Source organism: Hydra viridissima, unplaced genomic scaffold (assembly GCF_058129835.1).
Source record: "Hydra viridissima isolate aposymbiotic clone 2 unplaced genomic scaffold, HvirCarnegie_v1 scaffold_9, whole genome shotgun sequence".
In the NCBI taxonomy this organism is placed as follows: domain Eukaryota; kingdom Metazoa; phylum Cnidaria; class Hydrozoa; order Anthoathecata; family Hydridae; genus Hydra; species Hydra viridissima.
The window spans coordinates 17086659-17097500 of record NW_028324308.1 but is presented as its reverse complement, the minus strand read 5'-3'; the positions used below and the strand labels follow the sequence as shown (position 1 = coordinate 17097500).

The 10842-nt window shown below is 29.6% G+C and overlaps 2 protein-coding genes and 2 pseudogenes across 6 annotated transcripts; 2 read left to right on the top strand and 2 right to left on the bottom strand.

Moving 5' to 3' along the window:
* Positions 1–1618, top strand: part of LOC149884327 (uncharacterized) — a 2385-nt pseudogene extending 767 nt beyond the window's left edge.
* Positions 1–6828, bottom strand: part of LOC149884326 (uncharacterized) — a 395582-nt pseudogene extending 388754 nt beyond the window's left edge.
* On the bottom strand, positions 3277–7945 carry LOC149884325 (uncharacterized). 2 transcript variants are annotated; one of them, XM_090097470.1, is made up of 3 exons: positions 7764–7945; positions 7614–7661; positions 3277–4494 (listed from the first exon to the last, which is right to left on the bottom strand). In XM_090097470.1, exon 3 carries the CDS (start codon positions 4211–4213, stop codon positions 3806–3808), a length of 408 nt encoding a protein of 135 aa, XP_089953596.1. In that variant the 5' UTR covers positions 4214–4494; positions 7614–7661; positions 7764–7945; the 3' UTR covers positions 3277–3805. The 2 variants fall into 2 exon arrangements, 1 of the variants encoding a protein (XP_089953596.1); XR_016455530.1 differs by lacking the exon at positions 3277–4494 and adding an exon at positions 7084–7343.
* A 390-nt stretch (positions 7946–8335) lies between these two features.
* Positions 8336–10643, top strand: LOC145185499 (uncharacterized). 4 transcript variants are annotated; one of them, XM_090099271.1, is made up of 4 exons: positions 8336–8407; positions 8779–9013; positions 9469–9618; positions 9991–10633. In XM_090099271.1, the coding sequence occupies exons 2-4, from the start codon at positions 8791–8793 to the stop codon at positions 10227–10229; spliced, it is 612 nt and encodes a 203-aa protein (XP_089955397.1). In that variant the 5' UTR covers positions 8336–8407; positions 8779–8790; the 3' UTR covers positions 10230–10633. The 4 variants fall into 4 exon arrangements, with proteins under 4 accessions (XP_089955397.1, XP_089955395.1, XP_089955396.1 ...); XM_090099269.1 differs by lacking the exon at positions 8336–8407 and adding an exon at positions 8517–8655; XM_090099270.1 differs by lacking the exon at positions 8336–8407 and adding an exon at positions 8537–8677.
* The last annotated feature ends 199 nt before the right edge of the window (positions 10644–10842 follow it).

Sequence of the window (10842 nt, the reverse complement as noted above, 5' to 3'; positions counted from 1 at the left end):
GAAAAACAGTTACTTTCAAAATATATGGAAGAGTCAATATTTAAGATCTACAACTGAAATTTTGTATCGCCTAGACAAATCAAAATCAGAAAGGGGACACAGGTAAATTTGACAATAAAAACTGGAACAGAATCAAAAAACTGCAAGATTTTTTTTTTTTTAGAACAACGAATTGAAGAAGTGATTTCAATACTTACAGCACTTGGATGGATTTAGTTTTAATCCGATTGTTGACAGCTCTTTCATTTGATCTGCGATGTCTGAAAAAGGTTATAATTTTCCAAAAAATCACAAATAAGCAATCCAGTAAGTTAAAAAGTTTCTAGCTGGTGTGAGAAATGATTTTAAAAAGCTTTCAACTCTTTATTGACAATTGGAATACGCTTATCAATTACACTGGGTGAGTGCACTTCTTTGAAAAAGCGAAGATATACAAATATGAATAGTCATAAAAATAAAAAACACTGGACTTTGGGCGTAACGTTAATTTTTGGATCTTTACCATCTGAAAAATCTGCAGCAGTTTTATCAAAAAAAAGTGGCAGATTTTAGGGTAAAAAATTGGTGACAGCATCCTCTGCTCAGTTATGGATAGAACTTCCATGATGGTTAAGTTCAGAAAATTGGTTCTTGTTACATCCATGGAATGCATTTGGTGGTTCAGGAAGTGCTGTAGGAGAAGCCTTCCCAAGAAATCCACAACAAATTTGAAGATACAAGCAAGGTCCTTCAAGAAGAATTCAAGAAACAGTACGGAAAATAGGTTTCAGTTGATTGCATAATGAGATGGAGCAGTTCCTACAGATTGCATAATGATTCAACAGTTCCTCAAAGTCAAAGATTCAATTTGTAGAGTATTGAAGGACATTTCTCCACATTTGATTTGCAGTAATTCAAAGTAGACATTTTATTCAGGATTGTTGCTACACAGTCAAATTAGCAGCAGTAGCTCTTTGCTGACAAAATGCAGCTCTCCTTACTGTTAAAGGAATTTTCAAGTTTCTCACAAACCGACTGAAAGAACAAGATTCAACTCTTTGCATCGCAATGAAGAGTGCAATTTTTAGACGTTTTGAAGAGAAGACAGAGCAAATTTGTGAGCTTGAACAGATATCCTTTAAATCCAGAATGCTTGTTCCACATTGAAGAGTATGAAGTTTTCAATATGCCTATCAAATTCTGTACTTTGAAAGACTGGGAAAAACTTGCTATCTACGCTTTTCCTAACAAATTCAGATGGTTTGGAATTTATTCAAATTTCGTCTTTAAGTGAACTTTCATTTGGATTTTGATTGAGATTAAAATCCTCTTTCACTTGAAGATGTGCTTGATGAGGCTATTAGCATTCGGCTAAAAAAAGCGCGACAATTCAAATGATGAATTCAAGGCCGTTTCAAAAGAAATGTGGGTCTACGAAGCAACTGAAAAAGTAATTGAAAATCTCAAACTTTTGTTCAATGTACTGGAGATCATCCCAACAAAAAGGGTCAAGTCTGAGCGAGTCTTTTCTGCTGCTGGATTGTTTGTGACAAAAATTTGATCCAAAATGAGTGATGACTTATTTGATACACTTTGTTTCCTCAGAGTTCATCTTTTATATGAAAAGTAAATCTCAAAATTTAATGCTTTGTTTATTACTACATTTTATGGGCTACTGTTTATGAGATTTTATGCTTTTTTATAACTTACCATTTTACCGATTTACCAGTAAATTTAAAAGTCGGTAAAAGCTTTACTCTACTGTCATCTTTTGTTCGTTTGATAACTTTTACTATTTAGTATTTTTGACATTAATTCTATTATAACCAGTTAGCGCGGATCCATAAATGATTAATTCTTCTTAACACGTTGACCGCCATTAGGATTTTGTAAAATGTCCAAAAATTGTTTTCACGCTTTTAGTTTTAATATAAAAAAAATGGGCTGAAATACAATTATTTGGTTTGTTTTGAGATGATTTGATTTGTTTTGAGATACTTTTGATGTGATTTGTGTTTTTTTTTATGTGCCTGTCACCGCACAGTGACTCAGGATAATCAAAAAACGGCAAAAAATCAATAGAATTTGATAAAAATTGTAAATAAACATATTATATGTGAAAATAAGAGTTTTTTGGGTTAAAGAATTTAAAATTTGTTAACAAAATTATTTTTGACGCGTATATTTCGTACATACGCGTTCACGCGCGCATAAGGTTTGGTTGCACGCGTAAAAAATAATTTTAATTAAAGTTTTAGAATTTTCAAGCAAATACACAACATCTTGGTATATTACTCTACTTGATATTTGCATGCTTCTAGCAGAGTAACCATCATTCATTTTAGCTGCTACCATGGCTGCCGAGAGGAAGGGGGTGTGGACGGGGAAGATTCCCGGGGCTCCGTGTGTGTAAAAGTAATTTTTTTAAATAACTTTTAAAAGATTTAAATAGCTTTGAATTTTAAAAGATTTAGTTAACTTTCATTTTTAGTTTTCAATGACAGAGCTTCTATTGGTCCCTGGGTTAAATACCCAGCAAGCACACAACGTTAAAATAACGTTGGTCAACGTCGATCAACGTTATTTCAACGTTATTCAAGAGCTAAGTTTTTGATCATTTAACATTGTTTATCGCTGAGGGCAGTATTCACTTCTAATGCAAGAGTTTGTTTTACACTCATATTAAAGGGAAAAGTTTTATCCAAAGTGTCTGTAACTTTTTTGATCTATAAAACATTTGACTTCTTTTAAAAAGTGTATTTCTTGCAGAGACTAACAATAGAGCATGATGTTCAACACCTTGTTCTTTTACTTTTTCTCTTTGCTTCGCTCTCCAAGAACCACCCATTGTTCATAAGGTTTTCCAGAACCAAAGTGGCTTCTTTTATTGGTCAAATGATTTTCTTGAAGCCATTGGTATTCTTTTTCTATAAATGAATCATAATTTCTACCACATTATTTTAGTTTTTTCACTTTTGAAATAAATGTAGCTAAAGTAGCCTTTACTTTATTTATGTTCTCTTTGCTAATTTCTTCAGTTTTATATGATTTCGTAAAATAAATCCTTCCATAACCGTAATTTATCCACTTCTAATTCATGTACAGTACTGTGCAAAAGAAAGTAGCACCTAGGAGAATTTTTATATATTCAAGATAAAATGTCAAACAAAATGAAATTAAAACAAAGATATATGTACAAACATATTTTTTATTAAATTGTGTAATATAATACAAGTTTTATTAAAAACATTTAAATTTATAACTATACATAGTGACTTAATTAATATTTAGTGTGACCACCATTATTTACAATATTATCTTGGAGCCTTTTAGTTATACTTTTATACAGATTTTCAATAAATGTGATGGGGATATTATACCATTTTTCTTTTAGAACATTCCAAAGTTCATTTACATTCTTTGGCAACCTTTCCATCTTCTTTCTAAGTAGTCCCACACATGTTCGATTATGTTCAAATCAGGGCTTTGAGGAGGCCAAGGCATGGTTTTAAGCACTTCCTCCTCTTCCAGATTTGACAAACAATTTTTAACTGATTTGTCCAGAAGGCACAGTATGATTATGTAAAATATTTTTATATTTTTCACCTGTAAGCTTTTCTGTTATTCTAAAAATGCCCCCTACCCCTTTTATTGAAATACACCCCCAAACTTGAATATTCCCCCCGCCATGTTTGATAGTTGATGCTAGACATGGCTCTTTCAATGCCTCTCCCTTTCTTCACCTAACATACTGACGTCTATTCGTCCCAAATATTTGAAAGTTAGATTCGTCTGTAAACAATACCTTGTCCAATTGATTTTTCTGTCACTCTTTGTGCTCTCTGGCGAACTTTAATCTTTTTTCTTTATTACCTTTGCGTAGTAAAGGTTTTTTAATAGCTACACAGCCTTTTAATCCAGATTTTATTAGAGATCGTCGCACAGTAGATGCATGTACTAAAGTTCCACTAGCTCTTTTAAGATCTTGAACGCTTACTTTCTTGCGATTTCGTAGCGCTGTTACTTTTAAAAACTGTTCATCACATAGGCTTAACTTCTTGGGACGACCAGACCTCTTTTTATCCACTACATCACCAGTTTCATTATATTTTTTAACTATTTTTGGAACTGAGGCTCGTGAACAATTCACACATTTGGCTATTTTAACTTGACTATAGCCCTCTTCATGTAAAACAATGATGCGATTTCTGTCATTTATTGATATCTTTGGCATTTTATTAGTACTGAAAAGTAATTTTATTATAAAACAAAACTTTTGAAAAAAAAAAAAAATTTTTTTAGACAAAAAAATCTGTAATTAACGCGAGAACTCAACAGTTACTAAAAATTCTTCGCCACATTCTTATTTATCAAAAAATATTTAACAATAATAAATTTAAACAAAATAAATAAATAGTACAGTGATTGATGTAATCAATTTCTAGTGTTGATCCTTGTTCGCAATAAATGAGCAAACATTATAAGTGGGTGAAAAATGATACGAGTTGAAACCATCTAATAAATATTAATAAAAAAAATTATATTATTAACGAAATCATTAACTAAAATGAATAAATATAGTTTTATTTAAAAGAATATCTTAGTTTAATTTAATAAAAACTCAATATTATTTACTTATATTTATTTAAATGTGCATTTTTTAAAAAATTTCTTAGGTGTTACTTTCTTTTGCACAGTACTGTATATTCGGGATAAGATCTAATCTTTTTGTTGTTGTTGTTTTTAAAACCAATAATATATATCAGAAACATTTCTGAGTACTTAATATAATTTTTCATTTTACACTGACATTTTATTTTATTATTTTTTTGACAATTATCACATTAAGCTTCCTATAATGCTTAAGTAAATAATGTTACTTGTATATTACAGGAAATGCTGAAGTTGTTAAGTAAAGCTATTTCAAATATGTAGTATTTATAGAATAATAAATCATTATTCAAAATTAACAAAAAACATTTTAACAAACTCTTAAGTAGCATATGATGATAAAATTATGTTACTTGAAAATACTTCATATACTAAAACAAGTTATACAAGTAAAAAAAAACTCAAATTCAAGGAATACAAATGTCAATGAGTCCATAAAAACCTTGTTTTCCGCCATTTTATTTTGTTTTGAAATGGCGGAAAACAAGGTTTTTATGTATTCACATACATTTGTATTTCTTTAAGGTGGTAGTATGATCAAAATTCTAAAATCGTTTATTTCAACCAAAAAATATTGATTTTTTCAGATAATATTAAAAAACTGCATAACACATTTTAAAAAAAAAATAAATTAAAATTTCACATTTGGACCCATTTTTTGGGTCCCAAAACCTAAAAAAGTCAAAAAGCGCTGCAATAAATATTGAGACAATGGTAGATGCTATAAAACTCAAACTTTTACTGTTTACTTATAACATATTAAAGAATTCATGGAAGCAAAATTATAAAGTTGGCTTAAAGCACCAAGGAGATACAGCATATACAACTAATGGGTCAAAATTTACCCTAAAACAGCCCCCTTTTGGAGCCCATAACTCTGCAAAAAAGTAATGTTAAAAAAATATACTGCTTCAGTGAGTTCATTATATATGTTATTATAACTGTACAAAATTTTAAAGCATCATAACAAGTAGTTCTCAAGTAATTTATCACACCGTGCTAAAAAATGCCATTCTGAGAAATCAGCAATTTAATACAATTAACATTAAAAAAACAAATTAAAATATCAAATAAGCTCTCATTTTATTTCTAAAGATTTTTAATCACTCCCCAATGTATTAGCAGTAGCAAACTAAGTTTTCATAATTTTTATTTAATTTTTTAAGTACCTTACAAAAGTTGATATCCTTGTTAAGAAAAATAGAAAAATTTTGAATTAAAAAAAAGTATTTTTAAAAGCAAAAATTTTGATTACCAAATTCAACTTTACTCTATCAACTGGGAGATTGAAATAAAATAAAATTCTAAAAACGTTAAGAACCATAAGCTATTCCTTCTCTTTCTTCATCTTGATCACTATAACTTTTTTATTTTGTCCTAATTTGTTTCCAACATTGCTTTACTTCATCAGTAGATTTTTATGCTATATTTCTAATTCTTTGACCTCTTTGATTGCAAAATGTACTACAGTTTTTACCAGGATAAATACCAAGCTCTAAATAAACGTTTAGCATACCAGCTAATCCTTCATTGAATTTTCTTGTATGGACTACAACAACAGTTACTATACCATTTAAAGAGTTATGTCCTTGTTTCTGCCATGTATCACAAGAAACAGTAATATCTAAAATTCCAGTATCATCTCTTACTTTTTCTAATGTACTGTCCTTTTCCAATTTCATGCATTTCAATTACTGAATGTAGATTTATATCAAAAAATTTTTCAGAAATTTTACTTGAAACTTTTTTACTGGTATAGAACTTTGTACTTGATAAACACTCAATGCAACTCAACAGCAACAAAGAACTTAAACCTTTTTAATTTTTTTGATCTATACTCATGTTGATAGACTTGCTCTCACAGTTAGGTCATGTTCCAACTGAGGTAAGAATTTGTACAATATTATCAAGATCAACTGAAACATAGCTGGACTCATTATTACATTGAGGCTGTGGACTAGCTTCATTATTGGCAATAACATTGCTGGTTGGTGTTGTAAAGTTAGGTTAAATGCTTAAAGCATTTCTCTCAATTTATGGCAATTCTTTACTAACAAAAGTATCTTCATTTTGGAAAAAAATTGGTAAACTTGATTTTCTTGAAGTGCTTTTTCTTTTTTTAAACACTCTGGAGGCACCAATTTTTCTTCTCAAAACATCAGTTTTCACATTGAACAATTAGAAATAATATATCTGTTTTAATCTAAATTAAATAATTTAAAAAACAATAATAAGTGATTATACTCTATATTCAACATCAATAACTGAAACAGATAACATTTGCTTTTAAGCCACTTTACAAACATGACAAAAAATAAAGTGATATCAGCATATATAAATGCTGGTTTTGTAATTTTTAAGGCAAAAAAGAAGCCAAATATTACATAGTATTTTCTAAAAACTTATAATAGAAAATACTTGCTTAAGGCAGTTCAATAAGAATCAATACATGATGTTTACCTTGTTGCTATGCCGTTGCTAAGGAGCAATACTTCATAGTACTTTTTTTTAAATGAAAAATAGAAGGCTTTATATAAATTATCTTGGAAAATAAATATTTCTATCATTTTCAGCATGAATGAAAGTTCCAAGAAAAGTTATTTTCAAAAAATGAAAAATTTTGATATTTTTGACCATACTACCACCTTAATGACTCCCTATACTGCAAGTGACCGCAGCAATCCCTTTACATTCTAAAAGTAAAAGTGTTAACTAACTGAAAAAAATATATATCTCTTTGGAACTCGGTGGAACATTTTTTCAGTTGATATTTAAAACAAAAAAAGTATGCATATATTCTATACAATTTCAGAAAATTTTTCTAATTTGAACAAAAAAATCCAATTGCAATTAATTTTTCAATATATTTGAAATATATAAAGTTAAAAGATTATTTTAAAAGTAAATATAGACTTTTATTTAGATTAAAAAGTCTCCATTTTGATTAAATAAAAATTTCTTACTTTTCAGACTTCTTTAAAAATAATTCTTGAACTTTTAACTTCTTTTAACTATAAAATATAGAAAATATATTTGACGAAAGAACTGTTTTTACTTTTTTAATAAATAATCATTGTAATTTATTATTATTAAAAAAAGGGCACTATATTTACAAAAAAGTTGTGAGGGTTTTATTGCCATTTTTGTTGTTGTTTTGAGTCACTACACCGGTGGCCGACGAGTAGAATAACATGCTAAAGTCAGATATGTCGTATGGGCCACCGGTGTCCCACACGGCGGTCAACGTGTTAAATAATTTTTTTCACGTTTGCCAATTTCTGTTTAATTCTATTTCTTTTACGATTTTATCAGCGAACATTAACTTATTATCAAAAATCCTTTAATTATTTATTATATTTCCACTTAATTAAGATAGATCCTTATTATGTTTCCTCTTTATATTCATTTGCTTTCATGATTTTCTTTTGAACTTTTCTCCGTCATTTTTTTCCACCGCACGGCTGAAGCTTTTTAAAAAAAACTAAATTATTGCGTCATAATTCGAATGAGCAATAATTATGTAACCACCTTACGCACGTCGAAAAAAAAAGGAAATTGCCATCAAAAATGTTGTTAAGTATTTATTTTTAATCGAACCGCTTTTTTAATGATTTTTACGATGCAGATTTTTAATTACCGTCAGTTGCTTTTTTTTTTTTAACTTACGTATGATATTAAGTCAAATATTGCGCTGCAAAGTTAAGCTGGCACTTTTCTAACTTTTATCATAACTTTCGTCAAAAGCAAAGAGAAGGAGGTCGTGTTTATTTATTTTTTAATTGTTTGAAGTAAAAATCCATCACAAGTTTATGCTTCGTTACAAACTTGTTGTTAACATTGTTCAAAAACGGAAACCTATTGAAAAAAAACCGTTGTTATGAATATTTTTAAGTTATCGAAAGAATCTTTTTGAGTTTTCGATAATCTTGGTCGTTTGAAAATTGTAAAGAATTTAGTTTAAAAATAAAGAAACTTCGTTTTTATTAAAAAATATATTCCTAAGCTGTAAGAAGTTTTATTTTACGAAGTTAGTGGTTTTATGACTAGAACGAACACTTTGGTTCTATTGATTTACTTTTTTCTAAATCATCTAAAGTAGTTTTAAGTCGTGACAATCTTATTATTTAGATTTATAAAGGAATGTCGTCAGCCGGACCTTTGACTCTTTTATTTATAAGCATTTTATGCTTTGCTGTTGCCGTTGGCGCACTAGTTGCGGGTTGTTATGGAAACGAATGGCTAACCCATTCTACTGAAAGCATAAAAGTTGGTTTATGGGAAGAATGTAAAATGGTGTTGGTTGAAATTTGCACTAAAAGACAATCTTTGTTCAAATTTGAAGATGAAATTGAAAACGGTGTAGGTATAATCGAAACTTGTAAATAAATGTTCAACCCGTTTCTATTAATGATATCTACATGACGAAATTTAATTATGTCATTACAACTTCATACTTAGCCTCCCATAGCTAAACCTCATTTACAGTGTTTTATCACGTTTGTACCACAATGACAACACGGGCATGGGTTTCAATTTATTTTAGAGAAGTTACGATCATCTCATGAGAATTGAAAACTTACGCGAGAACCTTTTAAACTGTTATTAAATATTTCATCAAGAAATAGACAATATTTGTAAAGTAGAGGGTTCTAAAGACATCCTTTTCCCACCTAAGAAGATCATCTCACAAATTACCACCAGTTTTAATTGTTTCATATTTTCAATTAAAAAAAAAAATTTACTCTGGATCATACTCAAATGATTAAAATCTTCGGTGAGCCACTATTTGATCTCATGATTAATTATAACCTTTTTTAGAGAAAGACATCATCTTGGTGCTATTGATGAGCTCCGCAGTCTCTACGTTTCTTGCTCTAACATGTGTTCTGTCAATGATATGTTGTCTGAACCATACATCTGCTTGGAAATACACTGCTGGTGTTGCTTTTTCGTTTGGACTTATAGGTGGTAAGTATAAGTAAGCAAATTTGCAAGTCTTTTTTTTTTAAGCAAAATTGATTCGTGCATCTGAATTTTTAAAATGAAATTTTTTTAATTTTTAAGACACTGAGAAATAGAAAGTTTAAGGCGAAATAAATAAAAATATTAGCAACAGAAGAGCTACAGATTGAGTTTCTTTAGTTGATAATGTTGAATTAAAGAAACTTGATTTACTGCGATACTCTCGCGCAATGGGATGGAAGAACGATTGTTAACTAATCTAAATATATGCCCGGATGTAACTATATGCCCTGGATGTAAAATATATTGAGATTAATTACGCCAATATGCGATAACAAAGTTGGGCTTATTTCACTAAACTTGTCTTTTTCTCTTAAGCAATTGCAGGTTTTGCTGGGTTGGGTTATTCAGAGAAAACTTTCAAAAATCAATGGTCGTCCCAATATAGACATGGCTGGTCGTCCATCATTTGTTGGGTAGCATCTGCATTAGATTTTTTCGGGGCAATTTTAGCATGTTTAGTGATTCCTTGCTCTCCCCAACCAAGATCAAAGAAAGGCACCGTCCATTATGTTGGTAAACCAAATCCTACATATCAAGGCGATAATCATTGGTGATAATATTCTGACATCTGATTTTTTATAACGTTTTGCCATTTCGGAAAGCACTTCTTTCGCTATGTTTTATTGCAAGAATTTGCTGATTCGAACGCTTTTTAGCGTTGATAGACGAACAAATATTACTAGAGGAGTAACATTGTCTATGAAGTAATAATTTTATTCCTCTAGTACAAATATGTGTAATAAATTTATAATATGAATTTTTAGGGACAGAAGAAAATCACGAAAACATGGAAGCCGCATTTTCCGCGTTTTTCTTCAGTTGCCAATGGCGATATTTTTATCTTAAAGACTTAAGATTTTAACTACAAAACCGACGAGAAACAAGGAAAATATGTGTTCCGTATTTTCGTGATTTTTATTATTCCTATACATTATATACTTTATTTATACTATTTTTTTTGAAATAACATTTTACAATTTAAAATACGTTGCTTCAACTTTTAAAATCGTTTTTAAGCTAAAAATGTAAATTCGTTTAACAAGAAAACTTTAATAACCTGGCACATATTGAACCAAAATAACCACCAGGTTCAATTTTGTGGTACTCGAACTAACTTATACAAAATAAGATTTCTGATATCTGAATAATGTGGTAGAGGGGGGGGGG

Excerpts from the sequence above, each read along its gene's own strand:
- LOC149884325 (XM_090097470.1), bottom strand. The coding sequence starts at position 4,213 with ATGCCAAAGATATCAATAAATGACAGAAATCGCATCATTGTTTTACAT.
- LOC145185499 (XM_090099271.1), top strand. The coding sequence starts at position 8,791 with ATGTCGTCAGCCGGACCTTTGACTCTTTTATTTATAAGCATTTTATGC. Across the intron at positions 9,014-9,468 it reads TGAAATTGAAAACGGTGTAG|AGAAAGACATCATCTTGGTG; the intron begins GTATAATCGAAA and ends AACCTTTTTTAG. Across the intron at positions 9,619-9,990 it reads TTCGTTTGGACTTATAGGTG|CAATTGCAGGTTTTGCTGGG; the intron begins GTAAGTATAAGT and ends TTTTCTCTTAAG.